At 37.7% G+C, this 14988-nt stretch overlaps 1 protein-coding gene across 4 annotated transcripts in view; it reads left to right on the forward strand.

Moving 5' to 3' along the window:
- The window catches only part of LOC138038473 (uncharacterized), an 18808-nt gene continuing 3820 nt past the window's right edge, over positions 1–14988 (forward strand). Inside the window, exons 1-11 of one of the 4 annotated variants that reach the window (XM_068884346.1) lie at positions 1–195; positions 1353–1508; positions 1627–1676; positions 4713–4812; positions 6086–6174; positions 6819–6933; positions 7461–7601; positions 10799–11035; positions 11869–11958; positions 12777–12842; positions 13394–13482. In XM_068884346.1, coding sequence (XP_068740447.1) covers positions 115–195; positions 1353–1508; positions 1627–1676; positions 4713–4812; positions 6086–6174; positions 6819–6933; positions 7461–7601; positions 10799–11035; positions 11869–11958; positions 12777–12842; positions 13394–13482 — 1214 coding nt within the window. In that variant the 5' untranslated portion in view covers positions 1–114. The remainder of the gene's footprint in view (positions 196–1352; positions 1509–1626; positions 1677–4712; positions 4813–6085; positions 6175–6818; positions 6934–7460; positions 7602–10798; positions 11036–11868; positions 11959–12776; positions 12843–13393; positions 13483–14988) is intronic. The other 3 variants (XM_068884345.1, XM_068884347.1, XM_068884348.1) reach the window with 3 other exon arrangements.

Raw genomic sequence — 14988 nt, forward strand, 5'->3', positions numbered from 1 at the left:
GCTCTTTCACATCTTAAAAATTTCAAAATGGCGGATCAAGCGGTGTGCATCTTACATAGCATTTTCCCGTTTGAGACAAAAATTCCACATTCTTGAACGCAAACTTTATACTTCATGAAGAAAACACCGTTGTCATCTCGACATGCTATCTCACCAACATCTGGTCATAGCAAATCAAGAAAAGCTGACGTTAAGGTGAAAAAATTACCTTTTTTTGTAGTTCTTCCTGGCTTTTGCCCCAAGGGTTTTAATGGCTTAGCGTTTATTATTCCAATTTAATCGTTGCTTTCCCAAATGGACCCTTAATTTTAGAAGTGTCAGATATTCTGCTTTGTCTTCTAAAAGAGCCCAGACACTATAGCTTTTGCAATACAAATTTTGTTGGACATTACTAATAATGACTACGTAGTATCACCTACTACAGGACTAACAGTAATAGTCCTCGAGTAGCGAAAAGCGTGACGTTTTCTTTCGTCCCAAATAAATATTTCTTCAACTTGCATTTGCTAACTTTATTGCCTTTTCTGTCCGACTATTTGGGTGATACTAAAACAACGAAAGGTTACGTTTTAATATACAAACGTTGGCCGTGTAGCACTTATATTTTAAACAGAGTTAACTGAATAGAGTGTAATGTGAAGTGCTAGATTTCTATCCTATATGAACCATGTGAGCGTTAGCCCTACTGATGGAAAGGACAGGGAAAAACTCTGACCAGGGTGGGAATTGAACCCACGACCTTCGGGTTAGATCTCCGCCGCTCTACTGACTGAGCTACAAGGTCAGACGGGAGCAGGCCATGGGAACTAAAGATGTTAAAGTCATGGCAATGAACGTGTACAAGGTTACATATAAACATGTACATTAGGTTATGTATAAACGTAATCTTTCCTTGTACTTGTACATGTTCATTGCCGTGACTTTAAAATCTTCAGTTCCCACGGCCTGCTACCTTCTGACTTTGTAGCTCAGTCGGTAGAGCGGCGGAGATCTAACCCGAAGGTCATGGGTTCAATTCCCACCCTGGTCAGAGTTTTTCTCTGTCCTTGTGTGGGCCCATTTCCATCAGTAGGGCTAACGCTCACATGGTTCATGTGGGATAGAAATCTAGCACTTCACATTACACTCTATTCAGTTAACTCTGATACTAAAACAGTTAGACTCTCCGCCCTCAAGGTCCATGGGTCAATTCAATAGCCCATTTGGCTTTGCCTCATGGGCTATTAACCCGTAGCCCTTGCGAGCTACGGGTCTAATTGTTAATTATCAGTAATGCACTTGTGAAAATGTCTTAAAATCTGTTAAAACTCACTCCCAGGAGTCAATTAGTTAATGAAGGACTGTTCCTTCAGACCAACATTACTGGTTCTGCAGGCGACACTTTTTTAGACCTTAAAGGTACTCCATCCAAAAGTGCCAGCAGACTTGGTCAGTCATCTTTTGAGAAGTCACATGGCTCAGTGAACGTAAAAGACAGACAATTACAAAAGTGCTATCAGGAATTAGAGGTAGGGGTTTCCAAAGCTCTAAACAAGAATATTTTATGAATCTTGCATTGTGCGAGGAAGTTGATAAATGTATGTGCCTGAATGAATAATATTTACAAACTTGTTCTTGGTTTTGTAGCAATTGAAGAAAGAAAACAATGAAATTAGGGCAGAACTACTATATGTCAAGTAAGCCCTTCTTTAATATTCCATCTAGTCCATCAGCATGACAATATGGCTTAATGCATAAACTTGTATACTTTGGCTTCTCGAAGTCATTAATAATTCATACGGTTATTAGGCAGCATTCACAAAAACTTGTTGGGGAGGGGGACTGATTAGAAATTGGAGGGTCCCCCATAAAAATTAGAGGGAAAAGGAAGGGGGTGGGGGTGTTTGAAAAATATAAACACTCTTAAGGGGGATACCTTAAATAATGAAAACAAAAATCATTGTCATTAGCCAATGTAAACACAATTTAACAAAATATAGTATTCAAGAGTGTAAAATGGGGTTGACAGGCCTACATGACTCTCTTGTATGCGGTATGGCTTCTTTTTCCTTTGTCGTAATTTTGCTCTCTCGAGTACATATTTGAATGGACGTTCCTTTTAGGGACTTCCAGTAAGATTTCATTTTGCAATGGTTTTTGTTCTATGAGACTTTAGATTTCGACCTTCATACTACTGCATGATATTTTTTCTTCCAAGAAAAATAGTTTGTTTTCATGATATATTTTTATTTTCTTGGTGTTGATTTTCTCTGCAGCAGGCCAGGGTTTTGTTTTAGGCTGGATATTTCGTCCGGTGGTTTCCCATTCCATGGCTGGTACTTTGATGCCAATATTTGAGGGGCTTGTTTCATTTTTTATTTTTATTTTTTAACTTACTTTCTAATGAGAATTTGAGTGAACTCAATCCTTGCCTGGGAAACTGATTCTTGGGTTCCAGAAACACTGGAAACAACATTTCTGAGTGTTCTATTTTAAACATTTCCTGGAGGGGAAGCCCCCAGACCCCCCTAGGTAGCTCATGCCTTGTGGCGTCAAAAATGTTACGTCCAGTGCTTTCACAAATATGTTCGCTACTTTACAAAACTGTGGAAACCCCTGTCTCTGCATTAATGTAAATGTGACCTTTTGGCCTCATGCTTTTGCATCAATTTAATTCTAGTCTCAACCGATAGGCTTGTCGGTGGTAGAAGCGAGTAATTCTGCTTTTAAAGCTTTGACCTGGGTCTGGGATCTTTTTGATCGTGAATGCCCGTTAGGTTGTGCCATGTATCGGTGAGAAAGCTACAATCCTAGACAAAACTGTTGGGAAGGTTAGCACTTTTGAAGTCTTCATTGCTTCTCTCCCCTCCCCCCTCCTTCAATGTTGTGCAAAACTGAATGGTTTCAGTGGAAAATTGTTGACTTACCTTCCAACATTGAATAGGGGGGAGGGGGGCTATGTAAGAGAAAGTGAAACTATTTCTTTTGAGCTTTAACAGAAGCAGGTTGAAATACAGCTCTGGCATGGTTCATTTACATAACCTTCCCAACTACTTTTCTCTATGATTGTAACTTTCTAAAGGCTTTATTTGCCTTGCCTTTTTTCTGCTTTTCTTAGCAGATCATTATGTTCTGAGGAGGCGTTTTTCTATTTTTGCCTTAATTTGTTTTTCTTCTGACTTCTGCATCATGTATTGGTTTGTGACCATGAGGTATCTTGGGGGTGTCTCAGATTTTAGGGATAGTATTAAGTAGGAGTCCTCGAAACTTTTTAGGTAAAAGATAATTTCTCATCAGTCAGTTCTCATCAGTCCCCCCCCCCCCCAAACAAGTTTTTGTGAACACTCCTTAGCCAATCGGAGTGCCACATTTTGGTCAGGTGCATGGATCTTGATACTCAGTGAAACTACAGATCAAGAAACTGATCACTTGAATTAAATAAATGAACCATTATGCTAATAAACCTTTGGAAAAAGACACATACAAATAGACTACTCACACACAACACATTTTGAATTTCCCTAATATTCAACATAAAACTTTTGCAGTACCTTTTATCTTTAGCATCCAGGGGATTAAAACGAATTTGGACACCTAACAATTCAGCGACAGAGCATCCATTTCAGCAATGTCTGCACTCAAGCTTGAACCTTGTGTAGTTCATAGTTTTTGAAAAGTTCACTGCAATCTAAAACCGGCACTTGTACCTCTGTTAATGTCAGCCATTCGGCGAAAATGTTCACAACCCAATTATTTTTATATTTAGTTGAAAGTGGAACTGCCTCGTTAACCTAATCACTTTCTTTGGCTGGCGATTTTGGCAGGCGAAAACAATGTGATTCTGACTCGGTCTCCATCACGCCCTATTATGCACATTTTTCAAAAAGATGTACCTTTTAAACTCAGCCAAATATTGAAAATTCATTTCCTTTGCAAATTACTATAAATCACTTGTCTAATAAAACAAAAGATAATCACATTACACTCATACTTAGTAAAAAAAGGTTGAGAAGTCATATAATAAAATTAATGCTTCATGTTTCATCAGGGGTTCCAAACACCTTGAAACAATAAAAGCACTCCGTCTATGGCATCGTGCTTTGATCTGTTTCTCAATGTTTGGAACCCCTGATGAAACACTTGCACTCATTTTTGACATATTACATCAAGGGCCAGGATTCTCCTTCTATTGATTTTTTCCTTTCCTACTCAGTCGTAATGTGTACTACTTAAATTACTGAGTAAGTCAAATGTTTCCATGATGAATTCAACTGCCGCCAAAAGAACATCACTAAATTTTACTTTCAAAATATGAAAAATTTTGTTGAGAGGCATGTTTGAATGATAACCGCTGTAAGTTGCCTATAAAAAATATTATATTTTACATTAAAGAATAGAAACTTTATTTAAGTGTCTAGTTGTTCTAGCACTGGAGCACTAATTGTGGACAATGTAAACTGAAATTAACAATGAAAGCAAATCAAGTCAACTGTTGGTTTTTGAGGAGAGGGGAAATCGGAGTACCCAGAGAAAACCTCTCGATTCAGAGTAGAGAACCAACAAACTCAGCCCACATATTATGCCGAGTCTGGGAATTGAACCCGGGCCACAATGGTGGGAGGCGATTGCTCTCACCACTGCGCCATCCCTGTTGTCATGTTTTAAGGTAAATGTTTTGAACAGGTTTGCGTGGAAAGTTACAATAAATAGCAATTTTGTATTTTCTTTAATAGGTCTTTGTACAAACAGCTTGTAGAAGAAACCACAGTAGAGAAATATGACGAAAGAAGGGTTAATTTACTCAAGTCACAAGTTATACAACTTGAAAGACAGGCAAGCATAAAATTGGTCATGCTTTTTTATCTTTAGAAGAGGAGTCTGTTTAAAAGTGTAAACAATGTCAAATTTGTCTATGCTGTGAAGAACAGTCTTAGAATTTCAAGTAATCAAAATGACCTTGCCAGAGGAAGTTACTGGCGAGTGCGTCCATAAAGACATGAACTGAGATCCTTATCATTCTCTTGAACTTGAAATTATATTATTTTTGTCTTTAGAAATACCGGCCATATGTAGACCCCTTCAACTCTACTTTATAGAAAACATGAAAAAGCAACATCCAAACTCTGACATCATAACTTAAAAACAATCTTTACAGTACATTAATGCAAACACCATTTTTCGAGAACTTTGTGGTTGGTGTTTGCATATTACATGACAGTTTGAGACAGTTTTCAAAATTGAGTATTCATCTCATTACATGTGTTTGTGGGCTATCAGGGTAGCAAGGTACCTGGCTAGGTAATATTTCCACCTTTTTCATCCCTTAGAGTTCCCCAATGACAAGCAAAACTTAATTGTCTGGCATTAGACAGAGTAAAATCTATTGGCGACCTTTTTTATTTAACAAAGAGGGAAAGTGTAAATGCTTGAACTTTCAAAGACACAATGTCAGAGAAGTGACTACTTAGAACTACTCATTAAAGTGTATAATGACAGATTTTCTTTTATTTACTCAATGGAAATGTTCTGGTTTTCTGCAATAAAAAAACAAATTAGAAAAATTGCGTAATGTGAGGACCCAAATTTTCCTTTTTTTTAGATTCAGACATTGCTGAAACTGCCTCTGAGATACATTGTATACACCTTATTCCAAATGGCCGCCATTTAGATATTCTTTTGTTTTTATTGAAATTAGACCTTGATGCCTCGTTCAAGGCAAAATATTCTTTGAATTTTCAGCTCAAGAACGAGGCGTCAAGGGCTAATTTGAATAAAAACAAAAGAATATTTAAATGACAGCCATTTTGGAATAAGGTCTAATATTTGGTTGCAATAATGAAATTACACAACATGTCTATCCCTAAAATTTCCTGTGTTCCTGTTTTGACATCACTATTCCGCTATCCCCAGTCTCCTTATAAGTGTGGTTTCGTACCCAACCAGAAGTGAAAATTCTGAGTTTTAAAAGGCTTATAAATAATTTGTTTTTATCTCAGAAAGCCATGATCTTTTGATTGATTAAATAACTAAAAAATGTGTCATTTACACTTTAACAAAATACTCCGCTAAAAAGTGTACAGTCAAATGATTTTTTTTATTGCGATAGATTCTTCTTCAGTCCTGTGCATTGCAAGCCCGTAGAGATATCTTTATGGAAGTGGAAAATAAACTTTTAAACTTGAGAGAAGCCTTGAGGTAGCAAGCAGTATATTAGTAGTACATTTTGAAGTCAATTTTCATCTTCTTTAAAGCAAGTCTAGTTCTATCTTGAACATGCCTGTATCCTTATTTTATTCTCCAGAACCTCCATGTTCTGTTACTTATTCAAAAGCAAATTTGGTCGTCTTAGCTGGTGGCAAAGCTGCAAAAAAAACCTCCTTCCGAGGAGAATGTGGCTTTGCAAATTGCTTGACAAAACTGCAAGCTACACATGCTCTTGGCCTCTTAATTTGACGCCAAATAAAAAACAGAAACTGCCTTTCAACCTTCCATCTGCATTACAAAGTGTTTAAAAAACATGGCAGCAGCATTTTATTTAAGCTCGATGACCAGCCGCTGTTTTGGGAAATGGATGGAACACGTGCTGTAGGTGTTTTGAAAGGCTTCAAAAGCATTCCACAAAAATCTATCCCTTGGGAGTACGAACAAAGATTCGTAGTGAGAGGAGGTCATTAGCATACAAGAAAAACAAGCTGTGTCATGTGCAGTGACATTTGATAGTTCAAATTAATGGGCCTCTGAATTATTAATGAGTTTTTGGTTGTTTTTTTTAAATAATTTTCTCATCCAGATTAGTTTGGACAAATAAATAATGCTTTTAACAATGCCTGAATTTATAGGAGTCTTTACAATTCAGAGAGTCCATCCAATTATCTTACATTGTCACGTGAACTTGTGCTGAATTTAGAATACAAAGTGGAGGCATTGAGGCTCAACTTGCATAAGCGTCAAGAGGTACACGTACTGAACAAAACATGTCTTCATTTTCAATGTTTTTGACTACCGGTATACAGGTATGTATCTGTATTAAAATAACTTAGATTTGCAATCATGGTAGTATGGAGGACCAATTAATCTCCCTTGAACCTAAAAATTGTGTGATGGCTAAGCTCTTACACAATTTTCCTGTAACAATAGCGGAAGTACATGTGAATTACCCAGTAGCCATTATATTTCATACTGTTGGGAGGACTTGAATTTTACAGGCAGACAACAACGGTATTCTGTGCTTGTCAATATTCATTTATATTTCATTCAATTGTGGTCATCTGACTGTGAACACCATAGACTTTTTCCCTGCACGCATATGACCTGCTCCCATGGCAGAAAATGACCTATTGCATTGTAAGGTAGACTTGTTGGCCCATGGAAGCTTAAGGCAATATTAGGTACTCTCAATTAAGGTAAAACATTGTCTGAATAATGATAATGACTCCTTGATTGAGTTAGCCCTTCCTGAAAAAAAGAATTATTGTATTTAGAGTGCAGATTCAGAGGACCTTGCCCTTCCTGTTATGTTCATGGGTGATTTCCTGAAGCAGACAAAACACACTGTTGATCAACCTGTTACATTATTGGACTGCTGCAGTGGGAGAGTAGAACACCTCAACTTGAAACATGTGGTAACGTATCCATTTGTGAACGCCCAGTACTCAAAATTAGCGGCCGTCTGGTTGTCCCGGGTGACCAGAAAGTTTACTAGTTAGTTTTTGGTAAAATGGAATGGTTGGTTGACCAATGCAACAGACAACCCGACAAAAAATAGAAAATATATTTCATAAGCAGCACCTGACTCTGGCGCTTGTCGCTTTTCTGATGTCAATGTCTGATGGTAGTGTGAAGTTAACAATAATAATCAGTTTGCCACAGTTGAGCATTTGATTTCATCTCAACACAGCATGCATTTAAATGTAGAGGGTTTCCCGATGGGCAACTAAGCGTTTATCAGGGGAACCAAATTTATGGGTTTAGTTGCCCAGCCTTTGAAACAGGGACAACCTGGAATTGTGTTAATTTTTATCACTAGAAGCCCTTATTAATTTTGAAATCTCACTCTAATGTCAGACTGGATTTGTCTTTGATGGTGCACAGTTCAACTGTTCTTAAGTTTTGAATTATGTTACGTTCCTTTGAATTACTGTTAACTTCAGAATGTTAAGGCAGCGTACTATATCTTGAACCAAAGCGGAATCAACGACAACCTGTTGGCTGCCTGCAGCCAGGCGAATGCGTCTTTATTAAATATTCACACTGCTTATATATGAATAAATTAACATATGCTAATATGTCACGCTAATATGTCACACTACTTTCCCCGCAAAAAAAAGCAAAGAAATACGAAACGGTTTTCTTTTTCTAAATACGAAATGGTTTTCTTAAAAAAAAAAAAAAAGAATACACTCAGTCAATCACTAGAAATCTTTTCTTTTCACAAATTCAACCTAACCACTGACTTTCGAATTCTACTGGAGCGTCTCAGAGTTCTCTATGCTACTTCAGGAGTACTTCCTGCCTCGGTTTCACCAGCAGCCGGTGAACTCCCAATTGCTACAGTGTTCTCATTCCCTGATGTCGGTGATGCTTTCGAGCTTTGATTTAGTGGAACGGGTCCACTTCGGCTGCCTTCACCAAACTGTGAGATTCCTTCTGGTCCTTCAATTCCTTCTACACCAGATTCGGTCTCCAACGCACTTTGAGATTCAGACTCTAACACACCTTGACATTCTAAAGAACAGTTCCCTTCTTCAAATGAGTCAACCAAATCAGCTGACCTTTCCTTATAACCAAGTGCCCCAATGAGATGATCTGCATGAACACGCCTTGTTGAACCGCCCACCTGGACCAAATACCACCGACTTCCATCCGCTTTCAAGACCACACCCGGACTCCACTTCACTATCTGCGACCCAAATCCTCTATCGGGGATACGCACTCGGACAGGCTACCTGTAAACTAGCATGATAGCCAACTGAACTTTCATTGTGACACCACAGACTGACGAGTTCCCACTCTTTGTTTAAACAGTGTATAAGGATCTTTGTCATTGCACAGAGTTTATTAACCAGAATTTGTCATTTTAATACTGATAAAAGGTGCATTTTTAAGCAGCACCTTGTCATCAGTTGTTCGTAGTCCCAGAGAGTTCTTATGGATCACTCGTTAACGGTTAACCTTTAACTTAGCAGACTGGCTTATTTAAACCTATTTGGCTTTTTGGACAGCTTCTAGTGACTTGGGTAAAACATTGGAGATAACACTGAAAATCAGTGACATATGATAACACGTAAATTAAGGAAGCACCAGTAATTCTATTGGCCGGATTTCTTTTAGAGCGGTTTTCAATTGAGTGTCGAAAGTACCGGTAATTAGCGAATTGCTTTGGTTTTGCATTACTTCATTCAGTGATTGGTTGTGCCATTTTTTCAACCAATCAGAAGTCAAACCAAAACCAATCGTGGCTTGCGTGTGCTCATTTTCCTGCACTTTGTGTCGGCTATGTGTAGCAGTAATTACTTCGCATTTTGATTAGTTTACTGGATAATTTGTCCCCCCTTTTTTTATTGGCCAAAGTAACTATTTTGGTTTTGGTTTTACGACCCTCAAGTGAAATTCGCTCTAGTACATACACTACCAATAGTAATAATATTTGTCGGATCTGCAGGACCACAATATTAATGTAATTATTATTCACTGTGCCCCCCTTAGGTCACAACACAATTTGAAAGTACTTAATTATGCCTTACTTGTAGTACGCCTTATTTATTATATGGCTAGTGTCTCTGGCCGATATAACATGCACTGTAATTGGCTAAGAGCAGCTAAGCCCCAGGGCATTATTCTTCCGTAATGCCCACATGCCGATTATGGATTATGCAAATTAGTTTCTTCTTCAGAACCATTCCTCAGCCTAGCTGTATTGTCACTCGGTCAATCTTTCAAGGCCTGATTTTGAGATTTTGCTGTAACGACATCGCTCTCACTTATTAAGTAGTTAGTTAAATTATGCCCCTTAGAGGGAGGAGCGGGAGGCGCCTCATGGTTAGTTTGCTTGACTCCGAATCAAGTGGTCTGAGTTTGGGTCCTGACCGGGGACATTGCATTGTGTTCTTGGGCAAGACACTTTACTACCACGGTGCCTCTCTCCACTCAGGTGTATAAATGGGTACCGGCAAAATGCTGGGGGTAACCCTGCAATGGACTGGCATCCCATCTAGGGGGGAGTAAAAAAAATACTCCTAGTCACTTCATACCACAGAAACCGGGGTAAGCTCTGGCTCTGCTGGGCCACTTGGCTCGTAAACAAACTTTACTAGTGTTTATGAACAAGAAATATTACTAAAGATTGTTGTGAGGTAGGTCTACAGTTTATCCTCCTTCTGTGGAAAGACTAGAAAGGTAAAAATGTATGATTGTACAGTTGTGTACTTCATCACAAGGCAGCATGTCATTTCCCTCTGGCATTTTACAACACAGAGTATTGGATGCCCATGAATTACTTGAACTGAGCCCATAGCCTTCAATCAGCTTGAGTTCCTTAATTAACCCTTTGACGTCCAAACCAGCCAAAACCGGCCAGACTTAGTATTTTACTCTAACGCCAGATGATTTTACTCATCAATCGGGAACCCCTGGGAGTCAATGGGTCAATCCTGTTTGAGCATTGAGGACCAAAATTCATCTTCGTTTTAGACAAGAAACTTAAATAATTTATATAAATATTTTTTTAAATAATGTATAGATAGTAGTAATAATAATGATAATAATAATTTATAATATTTTACAATATGGTAACATATAAATAATTTATTTCTTGTTTCAGTCAAGACTGGAATCCAAGCTGTGCAAGTTGTACAAGAACATGATATGCCTCAAGGAAGCTATTCAAAACCAAAGCTCATCTACAGCATCAGCAGTGCTAACTAGTGAACACATATCACAGCACATCAAGGAAAGACTCACAAGGCATGTGAGAACAGTCAGCGATATGTTGCAAGATTGCAGTCAGGACTTGTTGTATCTATCTCTTCTTTATCCAGCTGCACCATGGGTAAATAATGTAAATATTATGCGGGTTACATGTAAATAAATTAGGCCCGGAAAGGAAAGTTTGCAAAAGAGAGTAGCCCAAGCAAACCATTTTTTGTGCTATTGTTCCTGTTATGTTCGGTCTTTTATTGATGTGAACTAAAATTGCTGATTAAAAATTGAAATTATTTTAATAAATATCATTTTAAATTTCTTATTTTATGTTTTTTTTTTTTCGGTGATCCAATCAGATGATCCGATCCATGACCAATGCTGCCAAAATTATGCTTTGTTTAGTCTACTGATTATTGAAGTTAGAGCTCAAAGACAAGAACCATAACAGTGTTGTGGTGGAATTTAGACCTTCTTTTACAAGAAATACCTTTTTCTCCGTCATGTTAAGCTAAGCCTGCAGGCTTCTTTGTCTTTTGCAGTGAATTTGTTACACACTAAAAATGCACTTCAAGACAGTATAATAATATTCTGACTTATTTTTGAGAATTTGGTAATAAAGAGACTCAAACTATCACGCCTTACTGTAACAGCATTGCTGTTTTAATTTTCCAAAGCTGGATTTCACATAACCCATTGACTCCCGGTGGTTCCCCATTCACAAGTAGTAAACACAGTAAAATACTAAATCTGGCCGGTTGACGCCAGTTTGGGTGTCAAAGGGTTAATAATTTTAAGTAAAGAAATAGAGACAATAATAATATGTTCACTGTTTTCATCATAATTAATAAGTTCAAAGTACATGTAAAATATGTAAGACAATAAACAAGACACTGTTTGGATTGTTGAAGACCACATACAGAAAATGATCAAGGGTTTGGTCAATATTAATCGCTGCTACTAAATTTTCAGCCTCCATTAAAGAAAGTTGCCCATGAAGACTTGACTGAAGAGAATATCATGTCACTTATGCCAGACTTGAGCAGAAAAAAGCTGCAAGAGGTAAGTCTTGAGATTACTTGATTTTTTTAGGAGAACTGTAGGTCAGTCATGAAAATCAAGCAAAAAAAGAATAGCAAAGAAGAGGGTTCAACAACAGTGAGGATAGCAAGACGAGCTAGACAGATCTTGTAAAAACATAACTAATTTCAGACAAGAAAATTACGCTACTGGTACTTTTGTTCTAAAACTTGAAATGACAAAATTCTGAGCTTGCAAGCAGATTTAATATTATTATTATATGGCTGCAATAGTACGCGTGCTCTGTTTGGCTAATTGTGACTGAATTGTAGGGCATTATTCTCCCGTAATGCCCACGGGCCGATTACGGGCTTGCAAAAACAAAGCAAAAGGTAATTAGAAAGCCATAGAATAAACTACTTCTGGATTAATGTTCAATGATAACTTCTTACTAACCCAGCGCGGGGGCCGTACTGGGGAATATTGGCCCTCGGTCGTTCGTGTACGGACCTTGCTGCGCTCGGTCTGTACTGCCACGACCGAGGGCCAATATTCCCCAGTACGGCCCCCGCGCTGGGTTAGTAAGAAGTTATTATTGAACATTAATCCAGAATTTTATGCAACTGTTTTCTAGACTGGTAATGACATTTTAAGTTAATAACTAAAATCAATGTCTAATGTGAAAGCATAAATAAGATGAAATGAATGAAAATTAATGTTATGCAAGTTTGCATGTATTTTGATTTTGAAATAAATTGGATAATTATGTTCCCAAAATGTACACCAAATTTGGACCTGCCTGTTACCTACATGTATGCTCTCATAAACATATAAATTCTTTATATTTTAAATCATGTCAGGTAAGATCAGTGGTGCAAGTTGTGATGAGGTCTATCACCTATTTAAAGCACATGCTGTCACTTCAGGTATGTGGAATGTCTTTCATTTCTTTGTTTAAGTAGGCAAGCTGAATGTCTACAAAATTACTATCATCGAAACACTGTGCCATACCTTTCCCTCTTACAATGGGCTCAGAAACTCGTGTGCAAATTACATTACATCGTGAGGAATTTTGTCACAGACTGTATGTGATTTTTGTTGACCATTTCACAAAGTCGGAACTTGTAGTTCATGACTATCTTAATTTACACATTAATAATAATAATATAATGATAATAATAATAATAATAATAATAATAATAATAATAATAATAATAATAATGATAACATTATCAAAGTCTCAAAACTTCTGGCTTTGCACAAGTGCAAAGCTGTATTATTGTTGTGGTTTTATGCCACCAGAAGTCTGCTTCAGATAGTTCCGAGAGCATCCAAGTAGGTTTCAGTTTTGTTGGGAGTACATGGATGTTTTTTTCTCCAAGTTCTGGTAATGTTCTTGATTTATTATCTCTTTTTGCTAACTTGTTGCTCTAAGACTTTCCATTTTAACGGTTGAATTTGTTTGTGTTCTTCACAGATAAAAATACTCAAGGAAGAGCTATTGTTTCACCAACAAGTTTATGAATGCCAGGTTGACTATGTGGAGTCTCTTTTGTCTGCAGTGAGGCAAGTTCAACTGACCTAAATCTTATTTACCATTTATAACTGAGAATATAATAATAATTAACAATGATTGGATGAGGCTGAACATGATAGCGATAATTATCAAAGCCAAAGTTTGCGTTAGGTATCTGCCGAAGCCAAAGGCTGAGGTGGATAACACAAACTGAGGCCATGATAATTATCGCTATCATACGAAAAACGAATCGAATAATTGTTTTATTATGAATGTTCCTGAGCTGAGCTCCCCCATGACAAAACTGATCAAACTGCTGGTTAGTGTATTAGGTGGTCACTTCTGCATGCATCAAACTATTGTCTGTAGGTGTGACGTCAATTCTACACAATTATGTAAAATCTATTGTCGTAGGTATGGCGTAAGAGAAACAGAGCGAGGATTAATTAGCTGCATGCTTATAGCCAATCAAAATCGAGCTGCTGACACTTATTATTATTATGATATTATTATGATATTATTATTATGATATTATTATTATTATTATTATCCTGTTAATAAGCACTGTGGGCGTTTAAGGACGTTCGTGCCCATTGCTACTGCGCATTTTTTCGCACATGTCACGCACACATCATGCATTGCAGACCACGAAAGTATAAACAAGATGCTAAAGGCGCAAACATTTTCCACAAGAATGGAACGTGAAAGCGTGTGGCATCATGGGATAGCTGTGGACCCAGGTCTTGTCGGAAATGTCACACAATGATGTGACAGTGCGAATATACCATCGCTTTGACAACTTCGCAGGGATTTTACTCTCTTGAATGCTCGGTGACCCCTATTTTTCTTTCCGTAGATCACTTCCTTTTCTGATTTTGTCCATTACAAATATTTCGCCATTTTTGCTCTCATGCGACCGAAGTTTTCTTTCTTAGACTAATATATATCATTTTTCAAGGTCTATTTCACCTCAGAAAAAGACATCAGCTGCAAAGGTTAATTTAGCTATATTAGTTATGTTGAATTGAGTATGTTTACCTGATCTAAATTTCGCTAATGTATGTTCTTTATTGCTGACAGTTGTAAGCTAAGATCGTCTTAAAAATAAGACCTCGCGATCTCGAAAACGAGCACGGTGACCCCCATTAATTTTTTTGCCTTTTCGGCAAAAGTAGATCATTACCTTTCTGCGTGGCAAGTTTTAAAAAAAATCTGTACGTGGGAACATTTTGGGTGCGAACGTCCTTAAGAACCCACACACTATTCGTAAAAAGTAGGGGGAGACCCCTGGTGTTGGTGGTCTATCTTTGTAAGTCAGAATTGTAAACTGCCATGAGACTGTACATGATAAGTGTAGTAGATAAACCCCTTACCATTATCATTGTGTATGGCATCATAGATCTGGAATCATGGGAGCATTGTGTGGTTCCAGAAAATATCCATACCCCCACCACGGAAGACTTTTTGATTTGCACCCCCCCTCCCCCCAGGATTTTCCGTTCCAGGGGGGTCTTTGATGACCCCCCTCCCCTCAGGAATTTCCAGAATTTTTTTAC

The sequence above is a fragment of the Montipora capricornis genome, chromosome 2 (genome assembly GCF_036669925.1).
Source record: "Montipora capricornis isolate CH-2021 chromosome 2, ASM3666992v2, whole genome shotgun sequence".
Taxonomy (NCBI): Eukaryota; Metazoa; Cnidaria; class Anthozoa; order Scleractinia; family Acroporidae; genus Montipora; species Montipora capricornis.